This window comes from Aulonocara stuartgranti, assembly GCF_965226115.1.
Source record: "Aulonocara stuartgranti genome assembly, chromosome: 10".
Lineage (NCBI taxonomy): Eukaryota > Metazoa > Chordata > Actinopteri > Cichliformes > Cichlidae > Aulonocara > Aulonocara stuartgranti.
Window position 1 is genome coordinate 12212210 of NC_138946.1, and position 20212 is coordinate 12232421.

The 20212-nt window shown below is 38.3% G+C and overlaps 2 protein-coding genes across 5 annotated transcripts in view; one reads left to right on the top strand and one right to left on the bottom strand.

Moving 5' to 3' along the window:
- dpysl3 (dihydropyrimidinase like 3) overlaps positions 1-6754 on the top strand; it is a 45253-nt gene extending 38499 nt beyond the window's left edge. For 2 of the 4 annotated variants that reach the window (XM_082549308.1, XM_082549310.1), the window contains exons 13-14: positions 1470-1641; positions 4954-6754. In XM_082549308.1, coding sequence (XP_082405434.1) covers positions 1470-1641; positions 4954-5048 — 267 coding nt within the window. In that variant the 3' untranslated portion in view covers positions 5049-6754. The remainder of the gene's footprint in view (positions 1-1469; positions 1642-4953) is intronic. The other 2 variants (XM_082549309.1, XM_082549311.1) reach the window with 1 other exon arrangement.
- A 2619-nt stretch (positions 6755-9373) lies between these two features.
- stk32a (serine/threonine kinase 32A) overlaps positions 9374-20212 on the bottom strand; it is a 67548-nt gene continuing 56709 nt past the window's right edge. Inside the window, exons 12-13 of the mRNA XM_082548477.1 lie at positions 14630-14694; positions 9374-11948 (exon numbers count right to left, since the gene is read on the bottom strand). Coding sequence (XP_082404603.1) covers positions 11831-11948; positions 14630-14694 — 183 coding nt within the window. The 3' untranslated portion in view covers positions 9374-11830. The remainder of the gene's footprint in view (positions 11949-14629; positions 14695-20212) is intronic.

The window sequence follows — 20212 nt, forward strand, 5'->3', positions numbered from 1 at the left end:
TACAAAGGAAATGGGGAAAACAACTCAGTGAAGGACTTTAAGGCCTTCTAGGATGTACCTAAAGGAAAGGAGAGTCTAGGGTGAAATGGAAGTAAGGATGGCGGGGAGAAAAGAGGGCAGCCATGGAGGAGGCAATGAAGTGGGATGTGGGGGAGATATAATAACTCTGACATCACCCTCCAAGGTTCAGCCACAGGGCACTGACTGTGCTTACATGCTGTAAGGTCCATACACTGAGGGTGGTCATGGCTTTGTCATCTCGGATTAATAAAGATACATTGACTTTGGATTTGGATAACACTTTTAGAGAGACCTACCGCACACGCTAAGAGGATTACTCATACTATTAAACTTGAATTTTAACTTTAGACTCTCGATTTTAAAAGACATTTAGGAAGGTGGCTTTGATTACAGCAAGAGCCACTGAGTAGCTGAGGTTGGAGAGAACTTGATGCTTTCTTGATACATAGGGAGTTTGTTTTTATGCTAAGCTATACATGCTTGATGCTTCATACTCAGCATACAGACATGGGAGTGGTATCAGTTGGCAGTAAGGTGTAAAACATATTGTCCATATTTATTTCCTGAATAGGTGGGAAATCAAGGAGAACTTGTGAAAATATCCGAATAGAAAAATATATACATGTAGAAACTTAGAGAACCCAAACTAAAGGTAAAGTAAATGTTAATGTGCAGTCCGGGCCAAACCCAGAAAGCTACTGTAGTCAAGTAGCACTATTTCATTAGACACCCACCCTAAAGTATTACTCATCTGTTCAAAGTGTGAGAAATGGGCCCATTTAACCATGTGATGTATAGCAGCTTATACTTAAAGCAGCCCCTGCTTACTGCTCTCTTGCCATCTTTCTTACGGCCCGAGAAATCTCATAGCCCAACAGTTTCTTAATTCACAGCTGGCTGCTGATGAAAAAATGGAGCTGTAGTAACAGTGTGCTGTTTGTCTTGGTAGCAGTTACTGTTATGCTTTTCTTCATTCACAGATGTCTCTTTTTAAGTGTTGACCGAGCTTCCAAGATTCCACTGAGTCACGCCACTGACAGACATACAGACAATGGCTTTTCACAGTCAGCTAATAGTTTCAACTTGATTTGAAAGCTTATGAATACATAACTGTATTTTGGTGACTCTTCTGTTCTATAACCTCGAGAAGGGCTTGATTGTGTGTGTTCGTGTTTCAGTTTGCGTGTTTCTGTGTATGTTTGTGTGGATTTGTAAATCTGGAGCTGACTCTTGGCAGGAAAAGATGCATATATAATTTAGACACACAAACAGTTATACAGACAGCCATGTAATGCTAAACATGTGTGAAGCTAGTTGCGTTTAACCTTTTGTTGCACAGCAAAATGCCATAATGTTTCTCCTAGTACCTGCATGTTGGTTCTGTTTCTACATGCTGCCATACTTTATGTTTCTTTTCACCATCTCTGCTCTTTCCGTTTGTCCTGTAGTTGGCTGTTCTGAGGGCAGTGCCCAGGGGAATGTACGATGGGCCAGTTTCTGAATTCTCCATGTCCCGTGGCGGTACCCCCTCGGCCTCGGCCCGTACTTCCCCAACCAAACAGCCTGTCAGAAACCTGCACCAGTCTGGATTTAGTCTAGCAGGTAACCCTGCACCATGCGGTGAGACCACTTTTTTAATAGAACAACAATCCCTGTGTTACCCAGTCATTTCTTCCACGTATCTGTCCACATACTGTACGTACAAACATTAGAGGAGCATCCATGGTCATCAGCTAAACCACCCTCATCCTCTTCTATTTTAACTCAGTTACTAATTCATTATATGAAGTCAGATAACAGTCGTGTGATTCTCATCATGTCTTTGCGTTTTGTCAATGATTTATTAAAAGTCCTTGGCTGACTGGAGAGTAACCCAATAATGTCTTATTATCTCGTTTCATGCATTGCAATTTGCACAGTATGGCATGCATTTGCTTGCAGTACATAATGCTCCAAAAAGAGCTGTTTGATTGTGCATTTCATTAAGGCAGTTGCTTGAATTCTTTTGAGTCTGATTGAAGACTCTATTAAATTAAATTTCTAACACAGTCAGTAAAAGTTTTCACTTTAATGTTGTTTGATGTAAAGTAAACATGACCCTGGATTAAGCACGCCTTTAATGTTAAAAGCGTTTAAAATATGTGCAAAAGTCTTGATCCACTTTATATAACTTTATATTTTGCTCCCAAGAAGCAAGACAGTTTCGTCATTTTTATTTCAAAGGTCTTTCATAGTTTTCACTCATTTCCAGTCTAGTTCTCGTACCTGACTATTTTCAGAGGAATGTTTATATTAAACCACTTAACGCTGACCTATGACTCATTCAAGCATAAATAAGTCACCTAACTCGAGGGATGAACCTGTGTTGTGTTTGCACATAGCAGATAACTTAACAAACAGACATTTTTAAATTGTATCTTTCAGCAATTTCTTTATACGAATCTATGGATATTGGCAAAGATAACACATGTTGACATTAACATCAACTACAGTAATACGGCCTCTCTAATAGAATTCAAGCCCTCTTAATATTTTAGCAACATGAACTGTTGTAGGCTTTGCAAAGCCAGGATATGTGTTAAGATTTGTGTCTGTTTTTTATATTCTTAATTTAGTTTTTTAGTTTTGCTCCGGGTCCTTTACCTCCTGTAATTCCTCTCTGTCGTTCTCTCTCTCATCCTCTTTTCTGTCTCTCTTAAAATGTGTCCGTTAAATAAAGGCAAAAAGCCAACAAATACATTTAACAAGGTAGCATAAAAGAAAATACTTTGAAAAGATTTTTAGAAAGCTGCAGGAAATGAAGTTTTCACCACATTTGAACCTACGTTTCGAGCTTTAAAAAGTACAGCATTTGCAGTCATCTGGACCTGATTTGTTAAGATACTATAATGTGAGAGCTCACAATAACATTCACGTTTGACATCTGTTAAATTTTGCTGGGCTGCTGAGTGACAGTATGATTGTGCCCATTTGTCAGGGCAGCACTAGATTAGCTTCAAGTAAACAAATGTGAGAAATGCACTTTGTCAAGCTACCAAGCAGTGACGCTTCATACGCGTGTTAAAATCCCAAGCCACTCAGTGTTTGCGCTGTTTTACAATCAAACAGAGCGACCGTAGCTGATTCTGTCCTCCCTGACTGACTAAACGTGTCCATGTGTAGCATTACATCAGTGAGAGCAACTCTGGTTAACCTGGAGAGACCACAGCTGGGTTCACTGTAGTCTTTGGAAGTCGTTACAAATATATGGATCATTTTTAAAAGCTGATAACTCATTTGGATAAACAACTGTACTTAATGAAGTTTGGCATTTACTGTATTAAGCAACCTGTCTTTGCAAGTGTTTGAACTCAGAGATGAAAAAAGACAATGACCTCCACTGGAAAGAATTTCTAAATTTGAGTACATGATTTAAGAGGGGAGTAAGACTGCTCCTACTTTCCCAGGCTTTGAAATATTAACATTAAGTAAGTTTGCTGTATAATTGTATGTGCCTTCGTGTGCATGCTCTCTCACTGAGTCTGATCTGTTATAGTTTTCCTTGTTAGTTGCCTGCAGAGTACATTTGCTTGTCTGGAAGAAGTTGGGAAGGATTGTTTGCTTAGACACAGTGTATCATAGTCTGACATCATTCCACTTTCCATTTATACACGCACTGATCATTAGTTAGACCAGGCAACCTGACTTATCATTTGGAAACACCATTCTTTATGTCAGACTTAAGCATCTTTTGTTAATGTTTCACAGTCCTCGTACAGCAGTAGGTCTACTCACATTTGCATCCCCCTGTCACTTCAGTGATACATACCATATGTCATAGATAATGATGTGTTTCAAGAAGCCCTCTAGTGTTGGGAAAGTAATAATGTGAGTGCATCATGGCAATTATTTGTGTGCCGTGATGACATGAAAGCTGTCCTGTCTGACAGGATTGACAAATGCTGCTACTGGTTTCCAGTGGAGGGCAAAAGGGAGTAAATCCCACCATCAGTTCTCTGATTTATTTAATCTGTCACATGTTTTCACATTACTGTAGTCCCAACATACAAGACTATCTCGGTGGTTTTGTTATGTTACTTTCATCTCAACAAAACGACACAGCATAACCTAATTTGTACAAGGGCAGAGGCGCTCCGACTGCTTTGTATATCTGATCGAGTTACACTCATTTGATATGGTTTAACATTGTTAGAGCTTAAATTCAACCCAGTCACCCTAAGAAATTAATTTAGTTCCATAAAGCCTAACCAATCAGATATGAAGGGGCAAAATATTAGATGATTATATATCTTTGTAACACTTTATGCTAGGGGCTTACTTTTTTTACACCGGAGAACTGATTTGGGGTTCAAATGAGGGGTCTGGTGAGATTTTAATCCTGTTGTGGGATATTTTATTTTTTATTTTAATACAGTAATCATATAACTTTGATACATTCCTGAGACATCACCAATAGCGTAGTATTTCATAGGATTATGACGTTGAGATTAAACAAACATATAATAGGCCAAATGCTCTAGATCTTACATGGTAAAAGAACATTTTACTCATGACTGTATGATAAATATTTACCCTATTACCTATTTTCACAGCTTTAAGAAAAATTGGGGTTTTAAAGTAAACAGTAGACTACACAAAGACATATGTAATTGACACTTTACCATTAATTTCATGAACATGCACTTGAGATTATCAGTGCATAACTAAATGTGTAAATGTATGTTCCTCCCATATCTAAATTGCTTGCCAGTGTTTTCCATGCAAGCACAAGTAATTTATAGGAATTTGATTGGATTTAATTAGAAATCTGTGTTCATTTCTCAGAGAAACCCTGCAGATGTCTTCTTTTTGTACTCTTTGACTCTGCTTTCTGCCCCCACCCCCCAGCCGATATCTTTGGTCTCTTTATCTTGTCCATCTCTCTCTTTGCAGGTCCTCCCACCCCTGATGACATCCCCATCAGGCCTGCTGGAAGGCGCATCGTAGTGCCCCCTGGTGGTCGTTCCAACATCACATCTCTCAGTTAAACAGCAGGACACGCAGAAAGAAAATGACAACAGCCAGAGTGCAGGATTGAAGAGGGGAGGGGGGAGGAGATGCAGAGGACCACGATTATTTCAAAGTTACAAAAACAAACAAAAGAAAAAAGCAAAACACTGAATCCTCATGCCTTACCTGTCACAATGCTACTATGCTCATATGAGAAAAGTATCCCTTTTCCTCTGGAATGTGAACCAGCGTCAAGTATATAGATGGTTGTGTTTTGGGATTTTTTTTTTTTTTTTACTGAAAGTGTGAAATTTCCACCAAATTCACATGACTGATCTAAGTCTCATTACTCATCTATGTGGAATAGTTATCTGGTACTTTGGCAATGTGAAAACATCAGGAAAACTCAGTATAATCACACAAAAACAAAACAAAAAAACAAACCCTGTTCGCAAAGGAAAACGGATACCACATGTCTCAGAATGACGCTATCATTCGTTCATCCTGTTCGGCTTTCAATGTCACCCCTTTTCAGTAGCCTGCTTGCTCCATAGTCAGCAAAACATAACACTAGATTCCACGGTAGCCATGTATTATCTTGCAGTATGTTTGGTTAGCTCTAGGTGGCATTGTACATATGGTAGATGTGATGTAGCTTTGTGGATGATGTTGTTGCAGCTTGTTTGGGTTTCCTGGACCAAGTTAAAGGTAGTTATCGAATCTGAGGGCAGGAGTGCTGTCGGGCATGGAGCTGCATGGGCCACATTAATATGGGTGACGTGATCCATGATACTGCTGCACTCCTCCTCTTTGCTTTTTGGTGACTACCATCCCCATGATGTACTGTACTGATTATTGATGTTTAAAAAAAAAGGAATATGGACAAATCTGTTTGGGAAAGATTATGTGAAAACAAAAGAATAGAAAGAAGAATTATTAGAAACATTTTTTTTTCCAGATTTTTTTCTTAATCCCAAAAAAACGTTTATATGAGTTTTTTGTTTCCTGCATTCCATCGTCACTAGAAAAAAAGAGCTTTGCGAGAAACCGTCCTTTGCATTTGCTTCTAACTTACTGGCTGTTTCTGCAATCCTGAATCATCTGGAAAAGGATAAAGGGAGGGGAAAAAAGATTATGAAAGGATGATCACACGAATTAAAAATAAATGTAACTGTCCCTTGTAACTACGACTTTAACTGAAGAGCTTTGCAACTGAGGGCAACAAAAAAGACTGATGCAATGAATTGATGAAGTATAACAAACCTGCTTTATGATAACACTTTAGCTCTGGCTTTATTTTTTTCATTCAAGACTAGGACAAGGGGAAGCCCGTCATTCCCTCTGTCATCACAGCATAGCCCTCTAATGCAGCACATTTAACATCAGCATGAATATAACTGAGCCCAGTTCAGTTTACCTAAATACTCTGGATGTGATTGTGTTGGGGGGCGTTTGTGTTTTTTTCATGTCTTTGCTGTTTCTTGATAAGGCAGAGGATTGCAGTGCAGTAAGGTAAGCTTTGTATTCTGTTGTTGGCCCATTGTGGGGGGAGAGGGGAAGACGATTGTGTTTTTTTTAATCTGGCAGGTGGTTTGTTGTATTTATGTTACTTTGACAACCTTTGTTACTGTTTTTATGTTGTTTCTTTTTTACTGTTGTATCGAAACCCAGAGATGGCAGGTCAAAAATACAGTGTGCTTTGGACGTATGATTTGTTTCCAGAATAAACATGAGTTGCAACTTATTGGCTGACTTGTTTTATTTTATAATATTAATTATTTAACATCAAGATGTATGGAAATATTTAATAGACTAGTTTGAGTGTGTAAAGCAGGGAAGGCTTCAAGGCAGTTTTTTTACAACCCTGTTTCCAAAAAAGTTGGCATTTTGCATAAAATGTAAATTTAAAAACAAACAAACAATCGTTTGAAGCAAATATATAATTGAAAATATTACAACAAATGCTCTAGCAGCAAATGAAAGTTGTACGCTACACTATAAAAATGATCTACTTTGATTAACTTTGCTTCTTTCACTTCACATCTGTTTTGCATCCATAATTACTTTTTAATTCTGGATGTTGTTTGGACAAATGTTCTGGCACCATCATGGTATATGCACTTCGCGTGTTAGGTCATTCTTATGTATTTTGTGAAAAGTTGCCATGACTCACTTCCCAATAAATTGTGATTAGAGCCCTGCAGCACTATACCTCTGCATAAACATCTTTATGTGGCCACAGTTTCTGCTTTATTGGCCTGCATATCTCCGGGGATGATCGAAGAACTTCTGACATCTCTACACATGTGCAAGATCTACAGTGCTGTGCTGAAGTAAGTTAGTAGTAGATTAAGATAACCTGAGTAAATACAAAACTTATTTTGAAATCTGATTTTGTTTATTAAGCAAAAAGAGCCTCATCTGCCTCTGTTAGGCTCAGTGTTCATGATTTAGCAAGAATGGTCAGCACTCTAATAATACAGAAGCACTTCCAGGAAGGTTCATGGTTTAAAACATTTATTCTAAGAGCAAAGTTTATTAGTGCCAGATGCCTGTTATCCAGGTTTCTCAGTCAAAGTGTCAGAACTGTGTCTGCTTTTGTCTTAACTATTTGCATGTGTCATGTATTTGCTCATTATGGAAAACTCAGCCTCCTGCAGCTACTGGTATGGAAACATAGCTGTGGCACAGTTTGTGCAGGATTTCAGTATTTCTCTATCCTGAAATCCTAAAAGGTTTTCCACTGCCTTGGAAATGTGAAGCAGCTTATTATGCATTAAACACCTTATTACTGTCAACAATAGAATTAGCATAATCATTGCAGTAAAACTTCAGCAAACATACTGTCAGCGCTGCAGCGAGGAAGGGACTGTAAGAATGACAGTGTGCAGGTCCAGCAGTACAGAAAGGTGTACCACTCACACCTCGAGTGAAATTTAATCATAGTTAAGTCTCAGGATGCCAGGCAATGTTGGCATTTTGTTTAAACAAAGGTTAAGAAAATAACATAATAAAATTACATGTGCTTCCACGACAGAGAAAAAAGAATGAAATCTGACTACTTTGGCTGGACAAAGTGTCCATAGTCTCTCATAGGTCTTTCATAGCGGGGGCTACATACACATGCCCTCAGTTTTATGGTCCAGCAGTAAAACTTCTGCGAGGTCCCTCTTGGATTGTTAGGTAGTGAGTAAATGTCTCATGACATCACTGTGATGATGGGGAAAAGCAGACGGAGCAATGAGTCTGCAACCGCAATCTAAACAGAAGTGTGCGTGGTGGCTGTAAGTGCACACTGTGATTTGATTTCACATCATTATCAGAATACTCTCCAGAAATTTGTCAAGCATCTTCAGACATGCACAAAAACTGCAAAAACACTTGATGTAAACAAACAACGCTGTAACAGGACGAGTTATGAATATCTCTCCTTCCCTTAACATTTACATTTAACTTACGGAGTTCAGATTGTTTCAGATGAGCCTGTGAGACTCATCCAGTCCTTTCATTTCCCACTTGGTGAAGTAGTGCTGATGCCAGTCATGCAGTAGTAATAAAATAAGGGGTTTGACTGTGTAGTATTATTATTTCCTGTACTTTAAGTGTTATTGGAAATGTATTAATAGTTGAGAGCGTTAATGCGCTCTTATTTGCCTTGGAAAATTATAGATTATAAGTAATAAATCACCTTTATTATCAAACACAGTGGACATTTTCTCATTTTTGCACACGCACTAACAAACTGGCAGCGATTCCCTTACCTTCTTGATAAGCAGAGAGATCATCAAGCTGAGGTTTGCTGATTATATCTGTTTGATGCCCAGCAGATTGGGGAAGTATTTATCAGCTGAGAGTCCCATCCCCACCAACTCAGATCAGCCATTTATGTGGAAAGTGCTGCCTCAGCTCTGGTTTCTATGGAGGAGAGATTGGACTGTGCCTTCGAGATAACCTAGGGAAGGGCTGGTCTCAGGTCTCAGGTCTGTATTTGTAGATGCATGTGGGTGAGAGAAGGGACAGGAAATGCTTTGAGTTTGTTTGATACTGACTGCATTAAAGGAATTCCCTGAGACACCTATCCACTGCCAATTTAGCCTAGTGTCGCACTGACAGTAAACAATGGCCACTGAAGCAGGTTTTTCAATATACATTAGCTTGGTTTTGATTTCTCCACATGTGATACCAAAAATGTTTTCAACTTTCTCCTTTTTGCACATTAACCATAGGTTTCCAATCCAAGACTCACTGTACCTGTAGTCAGTTACCACTAGGGGGCAGCATTATCTTTAGACTGGAGCAGAGTAATCTCCGAATCAAACTTCTTTTCTTTTTTTTAATGGAATAAAGCACAAGGACAGTCAGGTTGGTTCAGAAAAAGAAAGTTATTATTTAAGGCACACCTTAACAGTTTGCAACTCCAACACATTTAATTACAATAAACACACAGTGACAACTGAAGGACAACAAAACCGTAAGAGGGGTGAGATTCACATGTGTGGAACAAGTGTATTCTCAGAATAAATTCTTCTTCTTTTTCTTCTAACACATATGTTTTGTTGAGAAATTATATTACCTGGGTCAAGTACCATTTGCCATTGAGTTTTGTTTTGGGGTTGTTGTTTTTCTTTTGGTTTCTGAAGGTGGCAAATGTGCCACATTGAGGCAATAATTCCAACATTTTGATACCCGTATAAGATCAAATTGAAATACTGTTTGCTTGACGTGTATCCAGGATTATTCCATCTACTGAACTATCCCACCTTATAATATACAGACACCTTTTACAGAAACCCACCTTTGAATTTCTAAAATCACATCTATGACAACAACAACGACACCACAAAAGTAATTTGAAAAACATTGCACCTGTCTTCAGTAGAAAAGTGCCAAGAGTCATTCAATTAGAGATTAAACTACATTTTAAATGTAATTACAAGAGATCATAGACTTGAAAGGATTGAGTGATACTGCAGCTAGACAAGCTCAAGGTCAATAGAGTGGCACAGTGGGATTAGTATAAATCACATTGACTTACAGATTGTGAAAAGAGCTCAGGTTTTTAAAACATGCACATATAGCTATGGGAACCAGCTGTGTGCCATATCTATGGTCTAAGGCACCCCTCTGCAAACCTCAGAGGCAGGTGTGGTTTTCGGATATAATATTGAACAAGTCTATGGCAAATCTTACTGAACGAAAGAAGGGTGTTTTCACGCCTTGTATTCATTTGGATGCTGCCAAATTTTATATCAGTGTTGTAGCAGCTGCACAAATGTGTTGATGCAGCGACAGATTGCAAATGGATTCAGTTTTTTATGGGAGCAATTAAGAGCGATTACAAATTTGCAGACTTATCTGGTGGCACATATGCATTTGGTTGTATCCAACACAAAACAGGAAGAACATAAGTAAAAAATACAAAAACAGACATGAGTGCAGACAATAACTGAAAAATGAATGCAGTCTAGGAGTCAGCTTAATTATCATCTAGAAAACCACCCTAAGGAGATAAATATTCACTCACAGCATAAGATCTTTATTATTTTTTTTTGTTTCTCTGTGCATAAATGCTACACTTTATGAAGAAGCATGTGCAAAGCGAGGTTCAGTGCAGAACATATAACATCTACCCTCTAGCTTTTTTCTATGTTTTCATCGCAGTGAACCTTTTTGTGGAGACCCAGTTTGTCATTTGCAGATTGAAGCAAAGGTTAGTCCAAAATGTCAGCGTTTTGATGAAGATTTCCATCAGGACACACTGATTAAAGTCAGCATGAAACGTAAAAGCTCCATATAAACATCCAAGGTTGAGAGAAAAAGCTAGTTTGGTAGCTGCATTTTAAATACACATCATGACTCATAAGCAAGTCAAGGAAACATATGGGATGCTTTGCTTATATCTGCTGTTGATTGGAACTGGGACTTCAAACCAAATGCTAAAATCCTATCATCTTTGTTAACTGGCAAAGCTATGCAACATGACCACTACCAACATGTACCTGCTGCTCTGATAAAATGAGCCATTCGTGCTCAGTTCTACAATTTAGCTACATAGAATTTTTTCTTAGAGGAACTAGTGTTTGCTGTGTTAAATCAAATATCTTGTTTTATGTTTCAAAGTTGATCAGTTTTAATGTTTTGCACTCCTATTGTCATGCTCATGTCCCGATATTAAATAGAGCACACTGTACAATGGCGTCATCCTCAGTGTTCTTCAACACCTGCTGCCCATCTGCTATGTTGTCGGTCTAATTCCGTCTTGTTGTCATTTTTTATGTAGCACTGGTGAACCATGTTACACTTACATAACCACCACGGACTAAAAAGTCTCCCATCCAAGCAGCAGCAGCACATATAGCTTTTGGCCATGGTTGACCAGCTGATCAGATGTGGCTTTGTCAGGCAGGGAAGTGACTACCATTTCACCTCAGCAACTGCTCGGAGTAGAGGCTGAGCAGATATTAGAGCACCAGATGGATGTAAGGGAACATTATATGAGTGACACTCTGCTGAGAGCCATTCTTCTTGGTGACAGGAAAAATGCCTCGCTCGGGCATGGCTGCTGCTCCAGGAGTCCATTTCACTCCTGCAGTCCTGGAGTTCTTCGTAATTAATTTTTTGTGAGTGAACAGAGATGCACAAGTGCATACTGTGGCGCATTTGTGTTGTGGATAACAAAGTGGTGCAGGAACACTGAAGGCCAGTTTCGAGTGCCTGTGCTCATAGAATAATATGTGTCTGGGTGCAAATTGCAGATAGATATAAGCCGTGGGCAGGTGCAAGTGATGAGGGAGTAAGCAGGGATCTCGCATCATGAGATCTATCCTGATAAGTAGGCAGCTGGCTCGATATTGTTGTTCTGTCCATCTTCTATTGCCTTGTTCTTCTCACTTGTGGACAATTCAGAGGACTCGGTGTCCGCCACTGCTTTTCTTGACCTGTTGATGAAAGATTTATTTGAGTAGATATAAAGTCTGTTGCTATATTCTGCAAGAATACTGTAAAAGTTAACAATAACACATCTTTTCATCTTCCATGCAATGACTTAGTAACTAATTGCACTGAAATTGGATCATTTTAGCTTGACATTCAACCTGTAATTGCTAGCCTGGCATTTTATGATTTTTTTTTTAAATGGATACTTAAGAGGGAAACATGTATCAGCTGGTGGTACAGATATTATTCCCTGTGATGACAAAAACATGTAGCTGGTCCTATTTTACAGTAATTGTTCTTTTAAAGCTAAACCTACTGACCTTTTCTCCTACCTTATCAACCAAAATTTTAGCTATTTGTTACCTTAAAATTTGGTCTCCTTGTACACTAGTCTAAAAATTGATGTTTTTACAGGAGCATCAATTTTTAGATTAGCGTCCATAGGAATTAAGAGGGTAGGTAGCAAGCAGACGCTGCTAATCAAATGCACTTGATTAGCTAATCACCAACAAGTGTGAACACCTCTGTAAAAGCAGAGCTTTTAGCAGTTTGGTAGTCACAAAATGTAACACAATGACCTTAAAGAAGGAGCTGTTGCTACCCACCAACCTAGGAACCATTATAAGCCATTTCCACCCAATTTGAAGTCAAGTGAGAAAGGTTATTCACAAGTAAAGAACATTGAAGATTCTCGCCAATCTCAGGCATGGACGTCCCAGCGATTTCACTATAAGATCAGACCACAATACTCAGAAAAATTCCCAAAAAGCCAATAGCTACATGAGAGACTCTACAAGCCTTGGTTAGCATGAAAAGAACAAGAACAAGGTTTGTTCAGAAGTGTTCCCAGTAGGAATCTTATTCTCTCTAAAAACAACACAGCAATTCGATTTAGGTTTGCAAAGCTGCATCGAACAAACAATAATAATGGATTGCATTTATATAGCGCTTTACAATTCCACTATTCATTCACACACTGGTGGAGGCAAGCTACAGTTGTAGCCACAGCTGCCCTGGGACCGACTGACAGAAGCGAGGATGCCATATCGCACCATCAGCCCCAATAGCCATCATCAGTAGGCGGTAGGTGAAGTGTCTTGCCCAAGGACACAACGACCAAAACAGCTGGGGATCGAACCAGCAACTTTCCAGTTACAAGATGAGCTTTCCAACCCGCTGAACAACGGTCGCCCACCCAGACCAAATGGCAAACATATTATGCCAAAAGTCAAGCATGGTGTTGGAGGGATGATGATTTGGATCTGTTTTTCAGCCATTCATTGAATCCACCATGAATGCCACTCTATACATAAACAGTAGAGTCTATATGTAGACATTTTAGAATATAATATGAGGACATATGTCTGATTAAAACTCCAAACTGGGTCATGTGATAGGACAATGATCACAAGAACAGCAGCAAATCTACAAAAGAATGGCTGAAAAGAAAAAAAGTAAGGTGGCACAATGGGCCAAAGTCAAGACCTCGATCCACTTGATAAGTTGTGTCAAGAAATCAAGAGAACTGTGCATAAAAGAATGCCTGCAAACTTTAATGACCTGAAGCAACATTGTAAAGAAGAGTGAGCTTTTCATCTCTAGTTTCTACTCTGAGCCGTGGAGTCGGTTATTCCAGCTGCCTGCTGAGCTTGCACACCTGACTCTCCTCACTCTGTGGCATCTATGAGTTGACTTTTATAGACAACTTCAACTTGTTTTAGGAGCACAGAAAGCTTTACTGGAGGGATGATCTACACCCTAATAGAACCCGTTCACAGGACTGTATACATCATTAAGCATACATTATACTGCCAAAAAGTCCATAAGTAATCTAAGTCATACCTTAAATCCTGTAAAATAACAATGGCACTTTGAAATAATACTAAAATATATTTTCTAAATTAAGCTTTTAGGTTTTTTTCTATTGTTGTCTTTTTCCAGCTTTCCAACTGTTTAATTTGTTATTTGTATGTTGATAATACTACATATCATTTAATTTCATATAATGAATATAGAAGTTCATGAAATAAAGTATAAATATTTACACTTTCAGGTTAAGCTAGCTGAAGACTAAATTACCATTTTATTTTACAGCAAATTGAGTCAAACTAATTTCCTCAAAGCAACAATTTCATAGCCTCTAATATCTGTTTTTATGCCTTTTCTGTGTACTATTGGCTTGGCTTGGGATAATAAGGTTTGATAAATGATTTAGATAGACTGAAATAATCATGAAATTATTTTATGTTCTTGTAGAATATGCCACTGCGTGAGTCAACATTGCACCTGCCTGAACATTTCCTTATGCAAATTATGGTGGTGAATCATATCTCTTATTACTTCCAGAAACTTCTGATATACAGGATATATTCAGTACTGGGCAGCCTTTACCAGTTGTTAATTTTTTTAATACCTTCCTTTATGCTTCCACCAAGCAGCAAGGATTATTCTATTATTCCTGGTTACAGCTAGAATATTTATTAAACCGCATATCCAGCAAACCAAACAATCATTATTATTATTGTTGTTATTATTATTACTAATGATGGTGAAAAGGCATAGTATTTACAGTGTTACCTTCATTTTGAGTCATTGTTTCTCATTTTTCATTTACTGAAAGCTACAGTGCTATTTATTCCATGAGAAGGCAGTATTAGCTGGTGAAGAAAGAATAGGCTCTTACTTTTCTCTGTTGAAGACAATGAAGTCTCTCTGGACATTATCCAAACGCTGCTGCAGCTGCCCATTCTGGGGGAGAGACAAATGTAAAAAAAAAAATCAGCTGTGACTCACTACTGGCAGTTGTGAAGAAGCAACAATAAAATCACATCCAGCCATTAATCATGGTTATTCTTCTTGTCTTGGTGACTTGGATTTGTAATATGTGCTGGTGCACAGTACAGCGCAAATTGTTTGAATTGTCCAAAAAGTGCCAGTTGAAAAAATTCACCCAACTTATAAGACTGCATGTCTGAACCTGCTTAATGCAGGCCTACTCGGGACATATTTGGCCCACTTAATGATGTTAGACTACTCTAATGCCAAGACAAGGAGACAGGTGCTTTCTCACTTTCCCTAGGAGGCAATGAGGAGAGATCACAGAAATACATCATCATTATCACACTGTATTCATTGTGTGTGGGCACTAAAGAGAGACTAGGAGATACAACACAAGAGAGAAAAATAGAGAAAAACTGAATATGTAATAACCCTAAATTAAGTGTAATAAAGCTGCCCCTGCTTCAAACCTTTATTGAATTTCCTAAACTGTTTAATTTTTAGGGTGTCTTAAGGCCTCATCCTTAGTAAAAAGAATCATACTCAAAGTTGCACATGCATATATGGGCATGTGGTGCTTCCCCCTCAAGCTCAGTTAGATTGGCCCTCTACACTTCGAAATGGCTTACTTCCTGCCAAAGCTGTCACTCACACAGCCTAGCAGAGAGGTTCTGTACAGGTGCTGTCACAGTAGGGGGGGAGCAACTGGCATCCGAAAGCCATCAACTAATTTAGGGCAGGAAGACAGACTGGAGAGTAGAGAGAGGAGAGGCAAAGCTGGAGGAAAGGAGGAGCAGAAAAAGTTGGGAGTGGATTTTGTGATTTTGCAAGCATGCCTGAGAGAGAGAAGGATAAAACAGCCCTATGATTAGTATACATCTTGACTGCAAGCGAGCCTCTGAGTTTTAGTGAAGGGACACTTTCAGTGCAGTATCAGAAAAGAAAAACGGCAGATTTGCATGAACCCAAAAGATACTGACACAACCACCCAGACAGAGACTGTCAGAACAGGGTGTGCTTTTGTGTGAGCGATACAGACAAAAAAAGGACAAAGAAACAAACAGGCAGACACTCAGAGTGGGGGGACGCAGTGTTACACATTATTTGTCAGGCATGAGTTATAGATCTGATACATAACAGACATGATGAGGCATGAAGAAAGATATTGTTTTCTTTCTAACAGTGTCATAATGATGCTTCACATCTAAGATCTAAAGGCATGACAGGACCCATGAAAAAAAGAAAGAAAAACCTTTGTCCAACATTGTCTGTACTGATATAACCCATGATAGGACATATAGTTTCCGTTCAAGTTGCAGAGGGAGCTTGAACAAAAAACGCACTGCTGTAAAGTCATGGAGCTCCTCCTTAGGGTACCGCCGGTCAGACTTGACTGAATACATTTTTTGTGAGCTTATTTTTTTTATGTCAAAATATATTTCCAGGGCCTGATTCACACTTTTGACTTTTGTGGTACCTCCTGGTCTTTTCCATGTGATCTCCTGTTGTAAAGCTGTGAAGAACATTTATTATTAATTTATTTATAAAATCCAAATTTGACTTAATACATCCACGTCACGCCAATCCACAGGGTGCTGATAATCAATATTGACCTGTTCAAGAACAGTGACAGCAATAAGAAGTTAAACAACTATAGACATCTATGATGAACCCAGAAGGAACTGTTATGATTGGACAATTTGACATTTACACACTGTTGATCGTCATGTTTCGCTTTTTTCTTTAGCAGCTTCTAAGTATAGGACATCCTCCACTTGTCTAGCCTTGTCTCTGTGCCACATGTTTTCTGTTTTGGGGCCTTTACTTTTTTTGATATATTAGATACCTTTTGTTTTACTTCATATGTTTCATATGTTGTTTGTTTAATTTAAGACAAAAAAAATTAAATGAATGAGAGGTAAAACTTGAGGGGGTAGGGACAAATAAGTAAATACTTCAGCCTACTCCTTTTCAAACAAATAATGGAATGATATTTTGTAATGATTGTGAAGGCACATGTTTGAAATGTTTGAAATAAAAATGAACTGAACTGAACTGAACACACTCTGAGCACTTTTAAGCATAGTTCTTATCATTTCTATGCAGACAACATTCAGCTATATATCTCTTTTAAGCCCCAAGACGTTTCTAAGCTACAGACTTTCCAGAGGTACTCAGACTCTACTAAAATTTGTAGGAACAGTCCTTGCTTGTGCCCCTTACAGATTTGTACCTAAGCTCTCGTTTGCCTTTGCAGCATTAGCTACATCTTCTATCAGAAATGTTTCGGTAACTTTTGTTTCAGCTTCTATTTTGGATGCTCACAGCTTGAATCCTGTCCTAGATCTTGCTTTCATCACTTAAAAAATATTGACAAATTGAGTTCCAGTGTGTCAGGCTCTGCACTGGAAATTGTTATTCATGCATTTATTCAATCACGAGGGTTAGAACATCTAACCCTCGATTCAAAAATCGAGGGGTTAGATGTAAATTGATTCATTCCTCTGTAACTGTACAATATGGGCAGATGTATAAATTGATGGAGACAAGGAATGAGAAGGTCAGAAAGGAATCTGCCAGAAGAAGGCTCTGGCCTTGCTTTAACCGTTGACATTTCACTACTTCTTCTCTCCTCTTTGTCTCTTCCTTCCTTTCTTTATTTAATGCTTTTAAAAAGACAGTTCAGAAGCTAATTGCTCCAAATGGTAGATTAAACTTTCCATTTAATGAGACAAACCAACAGGGAGTGCTCTGTTGGATGAAAGCCTAACAGGAACATTTCTCAAGGTCCATGGCTAAGGCTGAGGCTGATGTTTGTTGTGACTGGTAATGAGCAATAGTATTAAAATATATAGATTGCCTGACACATAAATGGCATATCGAATCACAGCCATTTGAGAAGATTGATATGCTGTAATTTGGGAACTGTATGTGACATAATAGTGAAGTTAGTGGTGAATAATGAAATATGGATCGAAGGAATGCTTTAACCATAATTTAAACAGTAAAAATCTTCAGCTCAGATTCAACTGCTGAGTGTAGAAATATCTGCTGTACAAGTAGTACTTCTTAAATTGCATGTGTTTGACTTCTCCTGATGATATTCCCTCAGACCTAAACCAAAGCCAAGTTCTGACTCTGCATTTTTAATCAGTGGCACACACAGAGTTGCTTCCTCAGATGCACATGCAGCTCTCTCTCTATTCCAATGATCCATCAATTTATCTGACATCAGTGCTAATTAACTGGTTTTACACTACTTCTATGAAGCTTTTGTTTACTCAGAACAACCAGACATTCTATTTTTTTAAGCTATAATTAAAAGAGAGAGGAAATATTTGAAAGAGATCATTGAAAAAAAATCTGTTCTTCACTTTTTCTTACTTAAAGAAAAAAACTTCATTCAACCACATATAGATTTTGTCACTGTACTATACTTTGTTTCTGTACCCAAAGAACAAAAATTGTTTTCTATCCTGTGAAAACCTTAATGTCAGCCTGAAGACAGCCTTTCCCATCTCTCTGTTTCTCTCCATGGGACTCCGTGATACTGAAACATGGCGCTGATTGCACCTTTTAGTGCCTTATTTCCAACTCACTGCCAATGCCCCACCCAAAAACTGCTGTTTATTTTGAAATTTGCATTGAAAATAATGGATGTACTTTTACTATATTTACAGTTTTAGCAGTAACTTTTTAATCAAGCATTCACTCTCTTTTTAGCCTTATTATTGGTCACTACCAACTACCTGCTATTTACATATTTGATGGCATTTTCATGAAGCTATATCTCATTTTCATTAACTGCTGTTTTGCTGTGTGTGGTAGGTTTTAGCCACTTTTTGAAAATGGATGTAAACAAAAATTATCAACAAGTGGTGAGACTGAACCAAAACCAAAAACATGGCGCAAATGACTTAAGTCGAAAATTCCTCTGAAAATGGTCGGATACAAGGACCGGACTGAAAATGAGTGAAAAAGCATCAATGTCCAAAGAAAAGAACTTTGAAAGAGCTTCAGAAAGCCTGGAGCACTGCTTCTCAAGACCAATTTAAAAAAAATTGGTCTATTCTTCCAAGGTTTGGTTCCTTGGAAGAATAGATTTGAACAAAATCATAAAATAAAGTAAAACAAGATACAGAGTGAGATTGGAATCAGACATACACAAACTCATAATGGTGTAAATGAATGTTTTAAGTCTGAAAGGGAGTAGGTAGAGATCTTAAACAAAAATCTACAAACTAAATGCCTACATTCTCATTAGCTACAGATACATGCACAGAACAATAATAAAGAACAATAGTAGTATCCAGATGAGCAGAATGAGAAGCCCATTTTCCATTAGTACCCAATTATTACTAATTAGGACTCAGTATGGTTAGCCACGGTTTTCAGAGTTTCCATTAGTTGATAGTATCTGGTACCAGGTACTAAAATGGTACCTGCTCCGCTGGGGTTCCAAGCGATCCGAGCAGGTACTAAAATGTGACGTCATCAGACTTCATGCCACCTATTGGCTGGTCAGTGGTGTCACTCGGTGAGTCACGAGAGCATGTCGTTCACGAAAATAAAAACTGCCAATTTTGAAACCCAGCAACAAGGGAAATTGATACCAAAAATCAAAGCCATGGTCCCTGAGTCTGACGAAAAGCCACAGACCAAGCATCAGGTCGACCGAGCAGCAGGACGAACGACCACACACATTAGGTGGTACTCGATCGTAATGGAAAATCAGTCGATCCGAGGTGCGTCATGGTGAGTCGATCCGAGTAGAAACTGATGGAAAAGGGGCTATAATAGTTTTGTTTTTATAGAGTTGTATGAATGTACAGTATACAGCAACAAACAGGTTTTAATTTCCTCTGTGCAGTTATCACACAGCTTTACTCCATTGACTATGATACTGTAGTATTTACTACAAGTTCTTACAGCCAGTTATTAAACATATAGCTTGTGTTTGTCTGCTTGTCTTATTAATGCTTCTTATTGCTCTTTGTTGTAATATGTAAACTGACACACAGACATATAAGGAAATGAGGGATGGCTTAGAACTTTTGCACAATACTGTAGGTGATAATTCTCTGCATGTTCATTTTAACGACTTATTCAACATTAACCCAGTAATCTTCATATAGTCATTTCTCAATATAAAGTTAATCATCATAACCACTGCAGTAAAAACTCTACAACAAGCAAAAACGTTGCACCCAATACAATCACTAGACTATTATGGTAAACGTCAACTTATTGTCACCAGATCAGGCAATTCAAACATACTAGAAACCTCCTGTGATTGCAATATGCTGAGAATCAGATAGAAGATGATTTCACCCATTTCATATTTTAAAACTTTCATGGCATTGTGAAAATAACGTCACCAATGTCACCTATAATAAAACCTAGCCTAGCAAACATAAAATTACAACTTGATGCACACATAGTAACAGCAGCCTGGAGAAACAATGAGAACATACTGAGTAGCAAAAAC